The sequence below is a fragment of the Rattus norvegicus genome, chromosome 8, assembly GCF_021556685.1.
Source record: "Rattus norvegicus strain SHRSP/BbbUtx chromosome 8, alternate assembly SHRSP_T2T, whole genome shotgun sequence".
Lineage (NCBI taxonomy): Eukaryota > Metazoa > Chordata > Mammalia > Rodentia > Muridae > Rattus > Rattus norvegicus.
In genome coordinates, this window is record NC_141541.1 from 123,591,250 (window position 1) to 123,614,450 (window position 23,201).

A 23,201-nucleotide genomic window follows, 5' to 3' on the forward strand; every position below is an offset into this window, starting at 1 on the left:
ATCTCGGCTTCCACATCAGAAGCAAAGATTGTGATGAAGGGAGAGCCCGGCTAAGCCAGGGAGCCAGAACGCCTACGGGGTTGACTCAGGCAAGTGGGATTCCTCTAAAACTTCTCAGTTGAGTTGGATGTACAGCCAAGGCTGGAATTTACATACAGCTCAGCAGAGGACATAGTCTTGGGGCTCCATCGGCTTCATTTTTTTTTTCCTGTAAGCACAGTGGCTTGAATTCGAACCACCTCATGGTGGTGTGGCTTGTGATCCCAGGGTTGAAGGCAGTAAATAGAGGGTCCCTGGGCTTATGCCTGGGCCAGCCTACCTTACTTACATGGTGAGCCCCAGGCCAATGAAAGAGTATCTCAAAAACAAGTTAGAAGGCATTTCTAAGATTGGGACAGGAGGTTGTTCTCCAGCCTGCAGAGGAATGAACACACATGTGCAGGCACACCCGCCCTCAAGTGTGCATATCCAGAGAGAGAGAGACAGACAGATAGACAGACAGACAGACAGACAGAGACAGACAGACAGACAGAGACAGACAGACACAGAGAAACAGAGAGAGACAAGACAGACAGACAGTAGGTAGTCTGGACACGTGTCTCGGCAGTTAAGAGTACTTGTTGCTCTTGCAGAGGACCCAAGTTCTAATCCTAGCTCCCCTAACCATCTATAACCACAGTTCCACCTGATTCAACACCTTCTTCTGACCTGCATGCAGGCACGACACTCATATACATAAAAAAAAATGAATCTAAAAACTTAAATAAAAAACACAGGTGGGAGGGAGGGAGACACTCCGTCTATACAGAGTGGTGAACTTGACAAGACAGGTAAGTCTACCATAGCCAGAAGGTGAGAGGCTGCCTGTAAGCACCCCACTCCCTAAGTGTCTGGAGCACAGCACACTGCATTGGTGCAACAGCTCCTGAGTTGTACCCAGGTGTGGTCAGACCCAACCCAAAGCATCTTCCTACATGACTCAGCCTCTGATCCTGTTTCGGGGAGAGGCAGGCAGTGAAAAGATATGACTCCAGGGCCCTTCATTGTCACTCTACGTACTCTCTTCAAAGACAACTCCAGGCAAATTCTTCAGAATGAGTTCTGCTGCCTGTTCGTTACAGTCTTTGGAAAAAGGGTGGAACTTCTCAGCCAGGCCTCATGGTGACAGCAGGACACGAGGAGACTCATTTGAAAGACTGGACTGGAGGATTTCCTGACAGAGTTAAACTTCTCTTTTCAGTGTTTTCGTTCGTGTGCTTCCATGAATGTGTCTTGTTTCAAATCCAACCCACTCCTCATTCCCCATCTCCAGCCCTTCTTAGGTCCTTCCCTGTCTCCTTTCCACCTATATCCTTTTTCAGACAGACAGACAAACAGATAGGCCATAGGAATGGATGGATGGGTGCATGGATGTATAGATGTCTAGTTATTGATGTCCAGTTGATCTTGTCTGAAAGCATGTAAATGTTGGACCCTGAACTGTAGTCGGGCAACCTACCAGGGTCCCACCCTGGAGGAAAGCCAACTTTATCAACATGAGCAGTCACCAACTGTCTCTAGCTTCTCAACAGATGTGCAGCCCTGTGAGCCCCTCCCCATCCACGAGAGGGATAAACTATAAAGTGTCTCTTAGGCTGGAAAGATGGCTCAGTGGGTCATGATGATTGTCTTCAAGCCTGACGCCTTGAGTCAAGCATCAGGAAGGATCCACGTGGTAGAAAGAAGAGAACTGTGACCAAGGCAACTCTTACAAAGGACAACATTTAATCGGGGCTGGCTTACAGGTTCAGAGGTTCAGTCCATTATCATCAAGGTGTGAGCATGGCAGCATCCAGGCAGACATGGTGCAGGAGGAGCTGAGAGTTCTACTTCTTGTTCCAAAGACTGACTTCTAGGCAGCTAGGAGGAGGTTCTCAAAAGTCTACCCCACCCAGTGATATTTCCACCAACATGGCCACACCTACTCCAACAAGGCCACACTTCCTAAAAGTGCCACTCCCTGGGCCAAGCACATCCAAACTACGCAAGAACAAAACTGACTTCCAAAGGTTTTCCATTTGTCCTCTGATTTCCATATGCATGTGTGCACATACATGTACCGGCCACATACATACAAACAAAAATAAATTCAATACAAACAATTTCAAGATTTAAAATGCATCTTGAGGTCTGGAGATATGGTTCAACTGATAGAGTACTTGCCTACCATGTACAAAGCTTTGGGTTTGATCCCCTGGACCCAGTAAACTAGTCATGGGGACAAGATTGTAATCCCAGCACCCAGAAGGCAGAGGCAGGAGGAACAGTTGTTCAAGATCATCCCTGCCCACATGAAGACTTCAAGGCCTGCCTGGGTTGCTTGGGACCCTGTGTGATAGTTAGAATGAGAATGGTTCCCATAGGTACTGAATGCTTGGTCCCCAGTTGGTAGAACTGTTTGGGAAGGATGAGGAGGTGTGGCCTTGTTGGAGACATTGTGTCAAGGGATAGGCTCTGATGTTTCAAAAGCTCATGCCATTCTACTGTTGTGTGTTTTCTGTATGCTAGCATTTTCCCTATCAGCCCCTGCTCGCAGAATAACAACTCTGAGACTCCAAAATATTTTCAAATACCTAGACCATACGCTTTGACTCTTCCCAATGTAGCTCATGTGTGAATCATCCCATTATTGTATACCAAGTTCTGTCACATGGCTGGATACCCGGTCCTCAGATTTTTTTTCTGCTCTCTCCATCAGCATTCTGGGGCCAATCCCTGTGTCTGTTGCTATCCCATCATCCCTCACTCCCTCTCTTTCTGCTGGATGTCCCACCTTCTAATCCCCTGCCTAGGCCCATTGTCCAATCAGCCTTTTATTGACACTTGAATACTTTTACAAAGTGTAGAAGAGATTATCTCTACACCATTTGCCAGTCAGAGTCGACCCACCTGTCTGTCTGTCTGTCTGATTGCTGTCTGCAAACATAGGCTCTCAGCTACTGCTCCAGAATCTCACTTGCCTTCCTGTTGCTATGTCCCCATCATGACGCTCATGGAGTCTACTGCTACCTTCCCATGATCTGACTGAAAATGGTTCCTCAGAACTTCTTGTTCAAAAAAAAAAAAAAAAAAAAAAAAAAACACAAGGCTGCCCAGTCTTAATGCACAGATGCTACATTTTTAAGTGACAACCTTCCTGTAATTTAACTTTCTCCCTTTCTCCCTTAACCTTTGTACTGGCTTTGAATCCCTTAACCGTTAGACGGGCCCTTCCTGAAATGTTCAAATTCGGTGTTGTTGTTGCTTGTATAGTGGCTCCTTCCTTAATACAAAAGTCAGTATGCAAAAATGACAGTTTCTAAGGATTATACTAAAAGGATTATCCCAAAAGACTTAAAAATATGCAATCTTTTTTTTAAAAGAAGTAAGTAACAGTGAAATCCCTAAGAATTTGAGGAAAACTTTGCCAATTCTAACATAAGCCCAGCCTGTTAATCCAGTCATTGCTTAAGGAAGCTCAACCTTGATGGAAAATCTCCAGCAGGAAGGAAGATCCTGAGGCCCCTCCAGCTCACTCAAGCCACAGGAAGCTCACCCTGCTGACGACTGGTGGAAACCAACTGAGAGAATGGCGCCACTGTCGCCAGAGCTTGTTTAATTCATGCTTTGACCAAAATTAAATCAAATATCGTGACTCAACTTCTCCTTTTTTTAATAATAACACTTCTGCAAAGCAAGTCTGTAGAAAATCGGGAACACCGATTAGCCTGACAAACTGGCAAGCCACGTGCTGTCTTACTAGCCAAGACTACTTTTTTTTTTAAAAAGGAGATGTCTCATTAATTTTTATTTATGTATTCATTTATTTGTGTGTGTGTGTGTGTGTGTGTGTGTGTGTGTGTGCACATGCACGCACGTGCAAACACTCAGAGAGGCCAGAAGGGGCTATGAGCTCACTTGGAGCTAGAGTTACTGCTGGTTGTGAGGCACTGGGCATGGTGTTGGGAACTGAACCCATGTCCTCAGGAGCAGCAGGCGCTCTTAACCACTGAGCCACCTCCCAGCCCCTTGGGTCATTCTTTATCCCATGTCCTTAGGAAATACCACAGCTGGACACAGGCTGCACTACCCCTCCAAAGTCATCTTGCTTTCTACCTAAGTAACCTGGTGATACACTAGGTACCTCTCTTACTCGTGTTTTGACTCTGAAATACCTGTGTCCCTCTCTACATCTTTACTCAGAGACTCAAGTTTAAGCAGCTACGGGAAGGGCAGAACGAGTTAATAATCGCCTTCTACGTCTACAGGGTGAAGATCTGCCCTTCTTCTATAGGGATGTTTCTATTCCCTCACATGCTAGGCCCCTGAAGCTCTGGGAAAGGGGGGGGGGAGTCACAGAACAAAAGCAACCAGCAGTCTGTTACATATACTCATTTGTTTATTTATTTTGGTATTTTTAGGCAAGGCTCCTGTAACTCAGGCTGGCCAGGAATTTGACCTTGCACTCTTAACCCTCCTTTCTTCCAGGTGCCAAGTGCTGGGATTCTAGGATTGTCCCTCCACCACCCAGTGTGGCAGTGTGTGTCTCCCGGCAATGGCAATACCACCTCGCAGAGCAGACCGTGCGGGGCCTGGAAGAGAGCTTACCCCACAAGCCAAAGAAAACGACTTTGCGGCAGTCTGAACTCCACTGAGTTGGGAATGGAGGACACAACCGTCCAAGTGTGACACAGAAGAAGACAGTCCTTAGCGTTCTCACTTTCAGAGCAAAAAAAAGTCCCACTCCATCTGCCATTTAGCTGCAAGTGTGTGACAATACAATAGGCTTGTTTAAATTATGTGCACAAGTGTAGGTCTGAGACTGGGGTCAGTATCGTACACACCAGTACAGTGTGTACCACGGAGGCCAGAAGAGGGCGCTAGACCCCCTGGAGCTGGAGTTACTGGTGGTTATGATTGGCCCTGTGTGGGTGCTGGGAACTGAACTCAGGTCCTCTGTAAAAGCAGCATGCACTCTTAGTTACAGAGCCATCTCTCCAGCCCTGTGACCATAGATTGATTTTTTTTTTTATCTTAGGCTTACTTATAAATTGAGGTGCGGTGAAAGACCAGCACAACTACAAAGGAAAGAAACATGAAAAGACAAATCCAGGATACGTTACAATGTTTCAGTGGGTGGACGGTCCTATTACAGCTTAGGTGGATGGATACATCTCTCTGGGTTTCCATTCCCACATCTGTAAAATGGGATGGAGAATTATACCCTCTCAGAGGGCTGTTTCAAGTGAACACGTTTCCTGATGAACAAAACGTCGTCTTCCTGTAGAAGACTAGATACAGAGTATTACGGCCGGGTGTAGTCTTCAAACTTGTCAGACCAAAGCCCCCAAGTCTGGCTGCTGGTCTTTGCCTATTTCCCTGAGAAGAAAGTAATTCAGTTGGTTCTCTGCCCCGTTTTCCCGGAGCTACGTCCCCGTCTGCCTGGAGAAGTGCATAGATAATCATTTTGGAACTGCGTGTGGTGTTGGGAATTAGAGCCTGGGCCCTGCAGATGTGAGGCAGCCGTTCCGCTACCGAGCTGTATTCCCAGTCCTCACGACGACTCTGGTTTTGATAGCCATCATCTCATTTTAATGTTCATTTTTAAATATTCATTTCATTTTAATATTCATTTCGTATCTACTCGAACAGCGAAAGACACTGAACGTGTTCCAAGATTATACGGGACGGAGAGGGACAGAGCACCCGAGGAGATGCATCTTGACAGTCAGCTGGGTTGGACCTAGAATTGTCAGGGAAACACAACGCTGGGTGTGTCTGGGAGGGTTTCCAGAGAGATTTCCCTGGAGGGAGAAGACCCATCCTGACTGTGAAAGGACACATCTTTTGAGCTGAGGCCTCAAACTGAAAGAAAAGGCAAAGTCAAGCAAGCAGCAACATGTATTTCTCTCTGCTTCCTGACTGGGACATCCCCATGTCTTCACCACTAGCATTGACAGGAACCCAAACTGTGAGCCAAAATGAACCCTCCTTCCTTTAAGCCGCTTTCCTCAGGTGGTCTGTCCCATCAGTGAGGAGAGTAACCGACAGCGATGTGAAGCTCACTAACATCATGTCCCTACTGCAGCCCTGCCGAGGTCCAACTCTATCCCAACAGAGTGCCAACAGCCCTCAGGGGATGTGGTCTAAGCTCACACTTGAGCCTACTGACCTGCCCGTTTCCTTTTAACTTTAGGCCCTTCCATTCGGCGAGCATAAGTGCTAAGTAGTGGACACCTTGGTGAAACCATAGTGAAAGATTTACTAGAAGTGACGCCATCGGGGACGCCCGGCCAAGCTTCCTGAGGCTGCCTGCAAAGGCCACCGTGCTGACGAGCCCTGTTGCAGCGCTGATCCCCTAGCCTTGTGTCCGAGGCAGTATATCGCTTCTCATCTCCCTTCCCAGAACGAGTAAAAGATAAACATCTAAGAAAGAGAGAAGTCCTGGGCTGTTTTGATTGGCAAAGCATGACTCACGTAGATATCGGATACCTAGGCAGTCGCCTTCTATGTACAAGGAGTTTCAGGGGATGGGAGATGACTCAGTGAAGTATCTGCCATGTATTCAAGAGGACATGAGTTCAGATTCACAACAACCAGAGGGAAAGGCTGGGCCTGACAGTGCTTACATACAATCCTACAGCTGCAGGGTAGAGACAGGAGGATCCTGGGGCTTGCTGGCGAGTCCCAGGTTCAATAAGAGGTGCTGTCAATAATAATAGTAATAATAATGAAGAAGAAGAAGAGGAAGAGGAAGAGGAAGAAGAAGAAGAAGAAGAAGAAGAAGAAGAAGAAGAAGAAGAAGAAGAAGAAGAAGAAGAAGAAGAAGAAGAAGAAGAAGAAACAAAACAATAGAGACACTCAACATTACCCTCTGGTCTCGACATGCTCACACACACACACACACACACACACACAGGAACTGTATACACATATATGCAATACATATATATGTAGGTCAAGAGAAAAAGAAGAGGCAGAATGGGGAAGTTGTTATTGCACACGGCGGCCAGAGACCAAACCAATGGACTCAGTCGACGGGAGTTAAAGTCGCGGCCGCGATTCGAGACGATAACATTGCACTGTTAGGAAACTGGAGGTGGATGCCGCCCACTCGATGTCACATGCGTGGCCCTGCTTATCTAAATGGGTCACAAACCCAAAAGCCACATACTACCCGGGGAAGGGGGAGGGGGAGGGGGGGTTTGGGGGAAGAGAAGAGGGAATGGGAGGAGGAAACAGTTGGAATACATGATGTTCCTCTGTGCCCTGAGGACATCCTAGGCACCCTGTTGATAAGTGGCTGAGAGGGCATCGATACTCTTAAGTTTGTGACAGTGCCTAGCAGTACCCAGAACAGTGTGACTGGTTATGTAATGACCACAAGCACCGTCACCAACACCATCGTTAAAATCTTGGAAGAGAAATGTTTTTGGCAGTTTTAAAAGGTGACCGATGAGGGTTGGAGATTTAGCTCAGTGGTAGAGCGCTTGCCTAGCAAGCACAAGGCCCTGGGTTCGGTCCCCAGCTCCAAAAAAAAAAAGGTGACCGATGGCGGGTAGGTGGGTGGGTGTGTCTATAGTAACCCCCCACATACCACAGACACACCCAGCCCCCACTCCCACTCATACCAGGAAGATACACGCAAATGTATATCCTCACAGATACCATAAACGCGTACTCAAAAGAAGTCGTTAAGAATTAATCAATTAATTAATTAGGAGTCAGGGCATGAAGTATGCAGCAGTAGAGAAAGAGACACGAGACCCCGTCTGATCTAGGCATGCTCTCATGAGATGGATCTGCGAGGCACTGTGTAGTGTGTGCACCAGGCACACAGAGGACTCTGACTCAGTGGGGAAGAGAAGCCACGTGGTCCCCAAGGACTCAGGGAGAGGGCCCACAGAAGGCTGAGCCAGGGGACGTTCGACCGACGGAACTATTTGCAGACTTATTCAAGTCAAGGGTGGCCAGGGAGAAGCCTGGAGAGGCTCTGAGAGAAAGTTGGTGCTGTGGTTGCTTAACTGGAGAGTGAAACTAAAACCAGGCCGCTCTACCCTTCACCCGACAGGGCTCTGCTGTAAGTAGTGTCTCACTAAACGGTCCAAGGATCACAAGTCAGCCTCCTGAAGCTGTTTAGATTTGATGCAACAGGAAGCAGGACCAGACAGACATAGCAAGCAGTGGATGTTTTTCCATTCTTCTTTCTTTTGTCAGGTATAGTCTGATGGCAAAGGTTTAAAAAAAAAAAGTGAAGAGAAACAATGACTGGAAAGGTCAGAGACTTAGACCTGAGAACTATTTGCGGTGACAGTGTCACATAGGGGTGTTTATAAGGGACAGGAACTGAGGATCCTGGAACGTGAGAATAGCCAGGGTTTAAGAACTGCCTTTGGACTGAGTAAAACGCAGAGGCCAGTGAGTGGTGCCCCACTCAGAGAAGGTGGAAGTCAATGTCCAGAGAGCTGGACAACGTTCCCTTCCTCAGCTTCAGCGAATTAAATTCCTCAAAACAAAATCAGAAAATTGGGAAAAGATGGGGGATAGGTCAGGGAGAGGCCTCAGAGGTGAAATGCTTGCTACCCAAGCTTAAGGACCCAGGTTTGGTCTCTGTCAGGGGCCCAGCATCATGGAAGCTGAGAATTCTCTCTTACTTCCACGTGCTCTCCATGGCATGCGTCCTCGGCCATACGTAAGCAAAATAAATAAATGGGCGATTAAAGAAGAAAAATATATGTTTACCATGTAAGTTATGTAGATAAATGAATCACTTTACGAAGCAGCGATATTGAAAAATTGAGGAGAACAAACTCCCCAAACAACTACCATTAACTTGTGAACTTGTCGGGCATGCACACACTTGGCACTGAGTGTGGAGGACGATGCCACACATTTTAAGAGATGCCATGGTACAAAGAGCCCAGTGTAGATGAGAGCCAACATGGCCCTTTGCTCACCAGAGGGAAGCAGCTGGTCATGAGAACGGGCGTGTGGACGATGACCACACGATAAAAATATGAGAAAAATAAGAGTGCCCAGCATGCATTGAGAGGGTCACGCTCAGTTCAGAAACACACAACCTGAGAGGTTCCCGACTGTCAGTCAAATGTCGTGGTTTGATTTTTCCCTCTTACATATTTTGCAAAGCAGATGATATTGAATGACAACTCATTTCCTCCAAGCATTGTGGTTGCAGAGGATAAAACGTGAACAGGATATATATGGTCACAAGAGACTCACCAAGAGCCATATCTACACTTGGAGATTGGGAGGTGGCTGTGTGGACAAGGGGCTTGTCCAGAAAGTGTGAGGACCTGAGTTGTGTCTCAGCACCATGTCAAAATGCTAAACATGGCGGGGGGTGCACGAGGGGTGCACTTGGGTGCATTTTTCTGTTGTTTGTTTTTGTTCGTTTTTTTAAATGCTTCTTTCCTTTATTAAACCAACATCGTTATTAATTGGCTGATAATGTGTTTTGACCTTCTTTCCTTAAATCCTCCTACTGCTGCCCCTCCTTCCTTTTCATAACCCAACTTCATGTTCTCTTTCTAACAACTTTTTTTTCATACCCTTCGGGGTGTAAAGCATCCACTGGGGTGTGGCTGAACTACCCAGAGTCACGTGGTTGAAGAAAATGGACCCGCTCCCCCCCCCCCAGTAGCCATTAGGTGATATGCATTTATAATACAAATCAGGGGAGGTAGGAACTGGTGGGTGCCTGGCCAACTAGGATAGCGAGAGACCCTGCTTCAAAAACACAGGGTGGATGGTGTCTGCAGAATGGAAAGCAAGATGTCCATACCTTTGCACACATGTGCATGTGCACCTGCACACAGATGTAGTCTCTCTCTCTCTCTCTCTCTCTCTCTCTCTCTCTCTCTCTCACACACACACACACACACACCCCAAAATATTTCTACCCCATGCCTAACAAGAGTCTATAAACTAAACAGAAATGCAATTACAGGTCTCAGCAGCTCCTCCCCTGCCTAAAACAGAAGTCTAGCAGCTGCCAGGCCGTGGCAATGTCTGCCCCTTCTAAGAGTATGTTAGGGAAAGTGGTGGTACAATCTCTGAAAAGCAGCAGAACACTAATTATACCCACAGGCTTCCTTTCCTTCCCCAAGGCACATAGACAGTCCTCCCGGCTTCTTCAAGATAGACTAAAGTCCTTCTTGATTCTTCTACCTAGGTAAAAACCTTCCTGAGCATCTTAACCCACTCAAGGGAGGATCAGAACCAAACACTGTCACTGTCCAAAAGAAAAATGGTCTTAACATCCAACCAAGTGCGCCTGCCCTGAGCCAGGAACGAGTTCTGGCTAAAGCAAACCTACTATGACCACTGTCTATCACTTCCCCGCCTGCAGCAGGGAATTCTCAAAATGACCATGGTGATACAGTCTTGATTCTCTTCAGTAATACTGAGTTAAAGACTCCAGAGAAACGGTGGGCCCGACCTGTGAGGATTTGGGGTTGTTTTCTATTTGGATTAGTTCGGGATTTAATAAATGGCTTCTAAGTCGACATTGGTAATTTTCTCTATTAACAAAAAGAATTACATGTTTTGAAGGGCCAGGGAGGTAGCTCAGTGGGGAGGTACACAAGCAGGAGAACCTGAGCGCAGATCCCCAGGAACTATAGAGAAAAGCCAGAGCTGAGAGGTGGAGAGGTGGCTTAGTGTGGACTGTTCTTGCAGAGGACCTCAGTCTGATACCAGCACCACTGTTGGGCGGATCACAACTGTCTGTAAGCACAGCTCTATGGGAATCTGATGTCTCTGGCCTCCCTGGGTACCTGCATCCGTGTGTGTTTGTGTGTGTGTGTGTGTGTGTGTGTGTGTGTGTGTGTGTGTGTGTGTGTGTGTTAGTAAAGGCCAGGCATAGTGAAGTCTTGTAATCTCAGTACTGGGAGGTAGAGAGGCTCCATGGACCAGGCAATCTAAGCCAAAAGGACATTTCCAGGTCAGTGAGAGGTCCCAGGAGACGGCTCAGCAGGTAAAAAGCGCTTAGCTAGTGAGCAGGAGGGTCTGGGTTTTGTGCACTTCTGCTGTGCGGCGGCAAAAGCAAGAGAGACCCCGCCATAAAACAAGGTGGAAAGAGAGGATTGATTTCCAAGCTGCCCTCCAACATTCACAATTGCACTGTGGTAGTAATGCATGCACAGGCATGTGCACACAAACACACATATACACAGGCACACACACATGTGTGCTCACACAGACACAAATATGGACACAGGCGCACACACATGCGTACACACAGACACAAACATGGACACATGGACACACATGTGCACTCACAGACACAAATATGCGCGCACACACACACACACACACACACACACACACACACACACACGGTAAAAACAACAAAGCAAAACAAAAAAATCTCTTCTAGTCCAAGTTCCATCACAAATAAAAGCAAGCCCGGCTGAAGCCACCATTCAGGCTGGTCCTCAGACACCTTCCTGTGCCTGGTACCTCAGTCCCTACCTGCTGTCTGTGCCTCTGATCTCAAAATAAGGGTCAGTTCTGGGTCACCTTTCATTTAAGATCAAGCTCCTTTCGCACTGACACAAGGAGGCAAGTGATGAAGGGTTTTAAGCTGCTCCTGAGGTGGGGTCCGCAGTGAGGGAAGGTTTCTGTTTATTGATCCCATGGTACAGACTTCAGCTTCTGGGGAGGAGGAGGAGGAGGAGGAGGAGGAGGAGGAGGAGGAGGAGGAGGAGGAGGAGGAGGAGGAGGGGAAGGCGGCATTCTTAAATATATCTCCTAAGCCAGTGAGTGAACCCTACCATTAGGCACAACTTTGAGTCTTGAGGAAGGTGATGTTTATGCATTTTAGAGGCACTCTGTTGAGAAACGAATGCATGGTTAAGGACAGGGGCTTTGCTCTGAGAGTGGATGCTTACTTAGAATTATTAGCATGGTATTATACAAATTATAAATGCCACGAATAAAAACCCTTATAGAAAAAATAAACCGGTTAGTCCACTTGTGGCTTGACAAACTTCTCTGAATATTTTTCCTATACTTTTTTGCATGCTTTTAAGTAAATATGTTTCCAATAATCATGTAGTACCTTCTATTGTAAGAAAAACCTCTTCTTCGGTCTTTCCTCTAAGACCGAAATTGGAATTTATCATTTTTTTCCAAATTTATTTTCACTTTTACTTTTGTGTATGTATGTGTCTGCTTGGACAGGACCTGTGGAGGCCAGAGAAGGGTGTGCGATTTCCCGGGAGCTGGAGTTAAAGTTGATTCTCAGCTCTTGGACGTGTGTACTAGGAACTAAGCTCAGGTCTTCTGGAAGAGCAGTCTTGGAGCAACATCTTCAATCCCATTTTTAAAACTGTCTTCATAATTCATTCCAGGTGGCGCCATATGAGTCTTTTGGTGCCTCCAGACTTAGGAAAACCTTCAGCAGGAAAGCAAAGGCCTTACAAGGTTTCTAAAACAGTCTTTGCATTAATGATACTCGTTAGCCACCATGAGACACCAGGCGCTATGCTTCTGCTACGGAGGTCTTGAAGGTTAACTTCCAAACGCTTCGTTGCAAATCTTCCACACTCTACCGTGTGTATCTGGCTACAGGCTTGAACTTCTCTAGGTCTTCCACATATGGCTCCTGTCTTCCTAAGGCTACCTAACGTCCCTGGGTGTAACTCCTCCACCATTCAGCTGAGAACTCATCGTTTGCAGGACAGTGCATTTTCGCCTTGAGGCCATTGGCCACCAGGCATGCTGTACACAGTCCATGGGTCGGGTCTGATTTTAGTTCACTTGGGAAATCAGATAGGATAAGATTTTTTTTTTTAATGCTGGGCAGCAACAGCATATGGAACATACCATTGTTTCTCTGAACTCCTGGAGTCTCCCATTACATTGACTAAAACAGTCTAGACTCAGTGTACCATAAGGACTCTAGGTTTAGATCTCCAAACCAAATGCTTTAAAAGACTTAACCCATGAGCCACCTAGTTCTTATGTCAACTAGACACAAGCTAGAGTCGTTTGGAAAGAGTGCCCTCAGTTGAGAAAATGCCCCTAACACATGCCCTATGTGGCAAGCCTATGGTACATTTCCTTGTGACGTGTCAGGGTTCAGCTCATTGTGAGCAGTACCAACCCTGGGCTGGCGATTCTGGGTGCTACTAGAAAGCAGGCTGAGCAAGCCATGAGGAGCAAGCACTGTGCCACGGTCTCTGCATCGACTCCTGATTCCGGGCTTTTAAAAGCCTTGAGTTCCTGCCCCGACTTCCCTCAGTGATGAGCTGTGACATGTAGATGTTTTTCTTCAGCATTTGCTTATGGCCACAGTGTTTATCACAACCACGGAGACCTAACTAAGACACTAGAATCAGAGCACCCACTTTGAGAGAGGTGTCTAGAGTGCTCCCTAGTACACAGTAGGGGCTCCGCATGTTCCAGGCCGTGGGATGATCTCAGTCACCGGGAGCTCCCGCCATGATTAGTAACCGTGCCCATAAGGACCCCAGATGACTCCACCACCAGGTGCCCAGAACAACGGCATCTCTCTGTGTGCAAGAGCCTTACAGAGTTTGGGGGCCGAAAGTGGTCATCCCTAGGCATCGGTGAGTGATCCTCCATCTTCTTAAACAGTGTAGCGCTTTGCAAGAGCCACTGTGTCATAGGTTGGAAATATGCACCAGCCCTTATTTTCCTTCAGACATCTGTCTGTGTTCGGACAAACCTACAGTTCTCCAAAAATCATACTTTTACTAATCTGGCACCTTAGAGCTGAGGAAAGGGTTTAACTTTCCCAAACTGTCCTAAGATCCCCATTTTTAAAGAACACTTGAGAAGCCGTGGATTGCTCAGATGAAATATTCATGACACCAGAAAAATGCATTCACCCTGTGCTAATCATCTTGCTATGCAGAGGAAATGAAACCAAGGCTTTGGAAACTCTGGAAGCTGCTTAAACAGAGCAGCCCAGCGGACTGAGCTCTCGTTCTCTCAACAAAACTGCCACTGTACCAACCTGAGTTTTCCTCCCCCTAGACGATGGCCAGGGTCCTAGCTTTCGTTAATGCACATGCTCTGTGCTCTGGGGAAGACAGGATGAATCAGCAGATGCAGCTTTTGCCCAATTCTTCTGCAGACGAATGTGGTTCATGCCTAGCCCACCCAAACACCGGAAGGCCCAGGAAGAGAACACCTTGGACCAAAACAGGTAAAGTCACAAACCAAGCCAACACGGTGCTGGGCCAAACAAAACCTTGTGCCTTCATTGACAAATACAAACCCCTACTATTTGGAAGGAAGGCCTTGCAGAAGTCCTTCCATGATCAAAGACTGTCCCCAGGAAATGGGAACCCTGGTTGACATCCTGTCTTCCTCTCTGTGGCCTGTTCAATCATAAGGAGATATGGAGACAGGGCTCAGTAGCCAGAGCCGTGCTCGAAAAGGACCCAAGTATGGCCCCCAGCACCCACATCAGGCAGGTCACAACCACTTGTAGCTCTGGCTGCAGGGCATCTGACGCCCTCTTCTGGCTTCCACCGGCAACCACACTGCACAAAGACATTCTAGTATGCAGATGCACATTTGTGCACATACATAAAAACAAACTTTCGAAAGCAAGACACCAAAACGGAGAATTACATCTTCTAAACAGTTCTCTCTCCTCTTTTCACCTCCTTTCCTCCCTTCCCGCTTCTCATTCCGTTTACTCTCTAGAGCAGTGGTTTTCGGCCTTCCTAATGCTGAAACCCTTTAATATCGGATAGGCAGGCTATCCAAAACTCGATGCCGAAGGGGCCACAACAAACAGCTCGAGAACCACTACAGTATAAGGTGTCCAACTAGAGGCTGGGAAGGCCTTTACAAGATGGCCCAAGCATCCTTGCAGATTGAAGATGTGGGGTTAGGGCAGAAAGGTATGGCAATCCAAATACCCAAAGCGTGGTCATAAAGGGGGCAGAATACGGATTAGAAATCTGAAGAGTGTCCCCACCCCATGCTCTTGAAAGTCCAGGACGTGCTTATACACCCAGCTCATATTTTAGTCTCCATGCTGAAAGTATTTGAAAGAAAATATTTCATCAGAGAAAAAGAGGAAGAGCCTAGATGCTGTATCACCAAACATAGGCCTCTTGCCTTGCAGCTAACTTCTTCTGGTAGCTTACAGATACCATGCAGATGCCACAAAAGTGCCACACGGATGACATACAGCTGCCACATTGATGCCAGGTTCCCCTTCCAAACCTAGGAAGGAAGCCAGAGACCAAGTCAACTGCAGCCAAGGGGGCAGTTGCTCTACGGTGGGCATCGAGACGCTCACTCATTGGTAGAGTGCTTACACAGTGGTTCCATCCCAGAACCATAGAAACCAGATGGAGTATCTCATAACTGCACTGTCAATGCTGGGAAGCCGGGGGCAGGATGATCAGAAGTTCAAGGTTAGCCTCAGCTACAGAGTGTGTCTGAGGACAGCCCGGGCTTCAGGAGATACCGACATAGGAGGAAAAGAGAAGGACCCAGGCCAGAACAAGTCACAACCCATAAAGCTTCAATGTAAACAAGAGTTCTCCCCAGCTACAGGCTTTCAAATTAGCTGGACCTACCTCAAAGGTAAATTTTTTCATCTTCATTAAGTCAGGTCAAATCTGTTCGGCTTTCGACCACCAGCAGTTGTCTGAGCCCCGGCCCCATGTGATGGTCCTCTGTGCTTGCAATTTGAATTTTACAAAAGACTTCGTGGTGCTGTACAATTCACTGTGCATCTATACAATAAGTGCATGTTTATTGCATTGCACTGAACGTGGTGCGGCTGAATTGCTAGCAATACCAAATCCTAGGCCACCCTGGCTCTCACTGCCATGATACCCCTGTCAGGCCAGGAACTGTCAATCACCATGGGCAAGACTCTCACCATTCCAGTCTTGATTTTCTGTGGCACGAAGGCCATCAAGAGGCACAGTGCATATTTCCATGAAAAATGTCCTTCTAGCACAGAGTACGGTGTACAGTGAATATGCATAAAGAGAAATACTAAAAGAAATAAAAGCGACAGCAGATCCTAAAAGCACACGAACCAACCAGGGTGACCCACTGAGGGCATCAGAGGTGCGAAGGTCCCTCCACTCTCAAATATGACCTCTCTTTGATTCCTTCGGCTTCTCTATGAAGACCCACTTACACACACACACACACACACACACACACACACACACACACACCCTCCATCTATTTATGAAATAGATAATCATAAGAATTATCTTTTAGGTTTCTCTCTATGATTAAATAAGTAATGTCACTCCTCTTTCTAACTGTATCTCACAATTAGCCCGGATGTCCCTGCAGCTTCCTAAACCCCTCAGCAAACCCCACCCAGAAACATGGTGATCAATCACTCTCTTGCCGTGTCAGAGGTGACAGGCTTCTGTGGGAGGAAGGAAAAAGAGTAAAACAAGTTATGAACACCAGGCTGCTACTGCTCATCCCTGGGCTGGTTCTGAAAACCACGACTTCAGCCATCCAAAGGTCTGCAGGAGCCGGAACACAAAACCTTGCAGAGAATTGGAGTTAAATTTTTATATAGCACTTGGCTGAATATGACAAGCCAGGGTCAGGAAGTACAGTTCCATGTAGCCTATTTTGAAATAAATGCCTTGGTGGTTTGCATCTGACCTAAATAATCCCCAGGATGCCCCACGATAGACAGCCAATGTTGGATGCGCACACTTCCCTTAGATACACAGCTCAGAAACCAACGCATAAAGCCCAAGTGGGGAGGAAACAGACATTTGATTCAAGATGGGTGTGGTGGCTCATGCCTGGAGAAGCAGTGCTTGAGAGGCTGAGGCAGGAGGATTGCTACAAGTGTGAGGCCAGCCTGGTCTATATTCTAGGTCACAGAATAAAACCTTGTTTATTCTGTGTTCAAAAGCAAACAGAAACACCAAAAAAAAAAGAGACAAAACCTGCGTATAAATTCAGTATTATGTTTTGAAATTACTGTCACCTTTCTACAATTTGAGAAAACGGAGAAGGGGTAGGAGGAAGAAGAAAAGGAGGAGAGAGAGAGAGAGAGAGAGAGAGAGAGAGAGGGAGGGAGGGAGAGGAGAGGAGAGGAGAGGAGAGGAGAGGAGAGGAGAGGAGAGGAGAGGAGAGGAGAGGAGAGGAATCTAGCATTTGCAGGATAATTTTAGAGATGAAAACTTCGCTAAGCTGTCATGGTTTTGAAGGCTCTCTAGCAGTTTAAAACTATGTCAGAAGTCAAAACATCCTTTTCTATCTTTGGTCAGAATATAGGAACAAATGTCACAGCATAGAAATAGGCAAAGCTGGACCCTGAGATGGAGGCCAGAGGCCTGGCTATTAAAGGCTGAAGCAAAAGCAGTGCAGGCTAAGGGCTGCTTTGCCCCAGGGGACTTAAGGCCAATGGGGCAGTTTAGTGAACCCTGCTACAAAAACACAGAGTCGGGTGGATATATACCAAGCCCTGGGTCCAATCGCAGGTGCTTCAAGAGCAAACCAATAGCCAAGTTAATTCAGATGCTCTGCCCTCTCAGGACCACATGCCTAGCATAGCAGGTACTATACAGCAGGAGGTTGATTCAACTCTTCCTGAAAGAGAAGGAGCTGTCGTCCTGGGGCAGCCCTAGAGATCTGCCTCTGAGTGACAGACCTTGCTTGGCCTTGAGCAGCTGTAAGGCTCAATGGAGTAAGACATCACACAAAATTTACTGCCTGCTCTGTTTGGAGTTGAGAAAGGACAGAGGAGGGGGTGCTTGGCTGAGAGAGGGGTGGGGGGTGGGCGCTTGGATCACCTGGCACATTCAAAGCAAGTTTCCTTATGAGGCCCAGGGAAGGTCCTCAAAGACCAGAAAAGTAGTCAGATAGGCATTCCAGAGAGAGGCGGCTACCTATGCTGTGACCCTCATGTTGTGGTGACCTACCCCATCATAAAAATATTCCATTGTTACTTCATAATTCACTGTTATGAATCATGATGTAAATACCTGGTATGCAGGATATATGATATTCGACTCCGGCCAGGGCGGTCTCAACCCACAGGTTGGGAACTACTGCTCTAGGTCTTGGTAGGAGGGAGGCAAGGCCTGTGTCAGGTGTGACTGGGAGTTAATAGTGACCAGAGCCACCTGTGGGGTGTGAACATGGGGCTAAGCAATTGGAAGGAAGGACTATTTTACTCCATCTTCCCACATGGTATCCCAGCGAGTGCCAAGGATTCTTAGGCTGCACAGTCAGCAAGGGAGAGGCAGGACTGTAACCCAAGACAACCTGATCTTCAGTGTGTGGCTCTGGCTTTACTCCCAGCCCACCCAACAGAAAGACAGGCTGGACACCCTTGGTCCAGCTTGCATAAGAAGAAGGAAGAAGGGCTGCAGATCTTCTAGGGCAGAGATAGTGAAGTAAGACGCAGCAAGGAGAAACTCACACAGAGGCCCTGAGAAGGAAATATCCAATGTGCACCCCTTCTTGGTACACTCAACAAAGCATGGGGGGTTTAGGGTATGGGGACTAGAGCAACCAAACAGGACCTAACAATGTTCTAAGCCCCAATGTGTTCTGTGCTCTGTCTGAGCTCGAAGAAACAAAATGAGAAAGAACGGGCCTGTGGCACTTATCTGAGGTACAGTTCTCTGAGTCTATATATTCCCACAGATGGGGATATTCAGTAAATACCCTTGAGAAGGAAGAATAACAAGGCAGTTTGGAAGGTAACATTAGTAAGTTTCCATTATTGATTGGGAAAATAGAATTGTTCTCAGGGGCAGAGAACCTGAATTCGGTTCCCAACACCTACACAGGGCTGCTTAACACCATCTGTAACCCGAACTCAGGACCCCTGCATACACTACTCTCCTACACACACCCACAGCTGCCACACACAACAAAATAATAAAACTGAACTTTGAAATAGTTATTCATAAATGTAAGGAAAACCGTCAAGAAGGCCGGTTGAGGGCAGAAAGAGGATGAAACAGGAGGTGTGGACACCACTGAGGACCTAGGGAGGGTGGGCTTTTAATAAGGAGTCCTCAACGTGGGTTGCTAAATCAAAACAGAGGCAGCAAATTATAGCCCTGGTTAGCATTTTCTGCATAATCCACTTGTTAAAAACAAGATGTTATTAAAGGAAGTGCCCTGGGGCTGAAAATGCACCTAATGGTGGGTAGGCCCAAAGGATTAAAGTACTAAAGATTTTTGGTTCGGGACCTGGACAGGTATGAGGACATCCTTAAAAAGCCTGTATGGATCCGTGGTCCCTGTGATGCGAGGAGCATGGTTTAGCCCTCCGTGAGGACTCTTCCGTAGGCATCTAAAAAGTCCAAACCACGTTTTTTGAAGTCTGATGTGTCCAGGGTACATTTTTCCCTAGGCGTCACTCCTGATCTTTGAGCACTTAGAAGCATGAACTTACTACATCAGAAATAAGTATTTTAATTTGTGAGGCCTGCAGGAGGGACCCAGCAGGTAAGCTCCAAGATCTGAGTTCTTGGGTCTTGCATACAGAGGAAGAGAACCAACTACCATAGAACCACAGTTGTCCCTTGATTCCTCCACACAGAAGTGCGCGCACACATACACACGCGCGCGTGCACAAAATAAGTACATACATTTTAAAATTAAAATTTATCTACATTTCTTGTCAGCTGGGGAGATGGCTCAGTTCATAAAGCACTTGTCATGCAAGTATGGGGACCTGAAATCAGATCCCCAGCGCCCACATAAATGGCCAGAAGGATGTGTTGGTGACCTCTAGTGCCAGCACCCAGGAGGCAGACTCTGGGGTTCTCCAAGACAAGCTGGTTAGCAGGACAAACCCACGCAGTGCACTGTGGGTTCAACTAGAATCCTTGCACCATCTAAGAAGCCTGCCTGAGTAAATGAAGTGGAACAACTGAAGACCACCCTCTCTCTGTCAACCTCCAGCCTCCACACCCATGAGCACCCTCTGTCAACCTGCAGCCTCCACACCCATGAGCACCCTCTGTCAACCTCCAGCCTCCACACCCATGAGCACCCAAGGGTGTGCCCACCCTAGTCCAGTACTCATGTACAGCACCCTCAGAGAAACATGAGGAAAAGAAGTTTTAAATAATTTTCTTTAGTGTGAATTTCTCTTACACTGAAATCGCTTGTTCACTTGCCAGGCTGGTCAGCATGAGATATTTGTTTGTTTAGGACTGACTAGGGCTTTGTAAAGAATCCTCCTTCCTTCTCATTGTCTCTTGCATTAAAGTTATCTTGAGAAACATTCTCACAGTTTACCACTATGTCAGAGAAATCCCAATACCCTTTTCTTCTCTGGAAACTGAAAAGGCAAGTGGAATTCCACACATCCTTTCCCTGGGACCAACTTTAAACCATCTTTAAAGACTTTGATCCACATGGGTACAACTCAAAATGAACTGTCCAAACATTCTGGAATAGCAATTCCATAAAGTGTTTAAAAAGAAAAAACTCTCTGTTTTATAAAATCATTTAAAGCCCAAATTAACAAGACCCACCAAGCCCATCAGCTAATTGTTTAAAACTGTGTATAAATGACCCACAAGCTACAGAGCCTGGAACTCGAAAATCGCAAATCTCACTCTTGTAAACAAAACTCAAACTGGGGCCTCTGGACTTTGGTTCTTCCCGAGCTAAAACAAATGTTTTATGTACACAAAAAGAAGGGTGTTCTTTCGGATGGTCTTCAGCAAAACGCGGCAGTTTTTCTTTTAATTTTTTTCTTCCTGCGTGTGTTTATGTGTGTTCGGGGTAGGGTCTGTGTGCATGGGAAGGGGCAGGGGAGGACACCAAGTGCCCTCTGTCACTCTCCATGGAGTCTCTCTCTGAACCTAGAGCTAGCTTGGCATCTAGAAATTTCCAAAGGGTCTTCAGTCTTCTCTCACTACCACTGGGCTGGCGATGAACCACGCCCAACTTTGCATACGGACCCTGGGGGGTTTGAACTCAGGTCCTCAAGCTTGCACAGCAAATGCTCTTACCAGCCGGGCCAAATCTCCCAGCCCAGTTTTAAGAGGCTGGAGTAACATCAGAAACAGTTGGGCTTTCTGGAGCTGCCCTTTAACGGAAACCAACGACACGAAAGCAGAGTTTATGAAACGACTAAGACCCTGGTGGGATTTTTGTTGTTTTCCTTTATCGGACTCTTCCCTGAGATGGTCCGCTCCTGTTTGCAATATGATCCAAAACCGTTAAATCACTCCAACTACTGACATCTTCAAAGCCCTCCCTCGAACCCCACCTCCGCGCCCGGCAACACGCACACACAGGGCCACCCCATCCTCTGTGTTTCACCCCAAATCCACCCTGGCCACCTCTTAGTCACCAAGGAAGGTCATGGAAAGCCAGTGATGAAAAGAGTGTAAACTTACACAAACTGAACCACTGAGTTATACACAAGGGGAAACCGAGGCCCAGAGCCACGAGATTTGCCCGGATAGTGGTCCTACACAGATAGCAGCAACAATTCTAACTTTAGGGTTAAAATGTCAGACTTTAAACTTCCCAAAAAAGTTCTTAGGAAGGAGCCCTAGTTCTTGCACCACCCCTGCGATGGGACCTGGAGGGCAACCCGGGTTAGGTGTTTCCACTGAACCGCAGCTGCTGAGATCTTTAATTCCAGGCAGTACCCGTGCAGTCCAACACTTAGTAGGCATGCAGCAAATTTTTCTCAGCCATCAACCCGACCACCCTCACTGGGTCCGCATCCCAGCAGGCCAGGAAACAGTGAGGCTAGAGATCAGTTCTTTTCTCTAACTTGTACCCAGTGAGTCGCGGCCCAGAATCCCTCCCGAGGTGGCAGAGCTGAGGGCTGGGAGTCTGGTTTAGTCGCGGTGTCTCGGGCAGTGAGCGGCCCAGGTGTGCAGCAGCTGGGCGGCCAGTCCCCTGCCGATGCTCCTCCAACTTCCAACTTCTTAAACTTCCCTTTCCGGGGATGCAGGCCCCTCGTGGCCGCCCTCGCCTCTCGTGCGCTCACAAAGGGGTCAGGAGCGTCCCCAAGTCCCCCGCAAGTGGACTGTCCTGCTCTTTTGCGAGAGATCTTCCCCGGAACCCCGCGGGCCCGAGCCGACTCGGGCCGCTACAAACTTCCCGTTTCCGCCCTCGCGCCGGGTCCCGCGGCCGACTGTCAGTCGCTGCCCTGGGGGTTGGAGAAGGAGCGAGGAGCCCTAGTGAACCCCCCAGCGTCGCGCCCCGGCCACTCACTCACCCGACTTGGGAACGTGCGGCGGGATCGTGCTGGCGATGCGCGTCCACAGGACGATGTGCAGCGGCCACAGGCCCCGGAGCAGCCCCCGACCCATGGCAGCCCCCGTCGCTCGTCATAGACCGGCCCCTGGGGCGCCGCGAACCGAGCCTCGGGGACCCCGGGCTGCGCCTTTATTCCTCGCCCTCTCAGGATGCCTGCGCCGCCCGGAGCGCGCTGGGCAGAGGTGCGGGCCAGATGTGGCCGGCGATCCCCGGAGCTCGGAGGCCCGGAGGAGGCCCCCGGCGGCCGAGGAGAGCTGCGCAGGAGGCTGGGGCTCCGTCCCCCAGGCGAGCGTGTGCGCGCGCGGGGGGTGTCGTCGGTCGGTGCGCGCGAGTGACTCACTCATCAACTTTACCCGGGCGCCGGGAGGGAAACAGGAAACTCCTCGCCAACAGCTGGGCAGGACCTCTCGCCGCCCAAGAGCCTTCCAGCTCCGGTCCTCTCCTCCAGCTTCCAGCCCTCGCCTTCCTCCGGCCACCAATCACGGCCGCTGGATTGGACCTTGAGGGACTCTACGAACTTTGAGTTGCCCACTCCCAGCGCTCCCACTCACCCCGACCCTGCTAAGTCCCGGCTCCAAGTTCAAACTCAGAAGTGACTAAGCGCACGTTTCGCAAAACAAGCTAGAAGGTGGTGTAAACCACTTTCCTTGATACCCTCCTCCAAGCATCCCCTACACCTTCTAGGCATTGCTCCCAGGGACTTCATAACTCCGTTGAGACCCAGGAGGGAGCTCTGAAATGTAGCTCCAGAGTCCCGAACACGTGGTTTCCCCTAATAAAATAACGGTAAGCACTTCATGAGAACTTAGTTTCAGTTTTATGGACATGCATGCGTGATTACGTTTGTAAAGGACTGTTTCTTACTGTGGAACAAAAGTCCAGGGGCTTGTCTCCGAGTTTAGTGTGCGAATTAATCACTCTGGGCT

The 23,201-nt window shown here is 48.0% G+C and overlaps 1 protein-coding gene across 2 annotated transcripts in view; it reads right to left on the reverse strand.

The window, feature by feature from the left end:
* Nucleotides 1–22,684, reverse strand: part of Tgfbr2 (transforming growth factor, beta receptor 2) — an 88,483-nt gene extending 65,799 nt beyond the window's left edge. The window contains exons 1-2 of one of the 2 annotated variants that reach the window (XM_087563925.1): nt 22,235–22,572; nt 5,142–5,216 (exon numbers count right to left, since the gene is read on the reverse strand). In XM_087563925.1, coding sequence (XP_087420051.1) covers nt 5,142–5,216; nt 22,235–22,328 — 169 coding nt within the window. In that variant the 5' untranslated portion in view covers nt 22,329–22,572. 2 annotated transcript variants of the gene reach the window in all.
* Nucleotides 22,685–23,201: the final 517 nt, after the last annotated feature.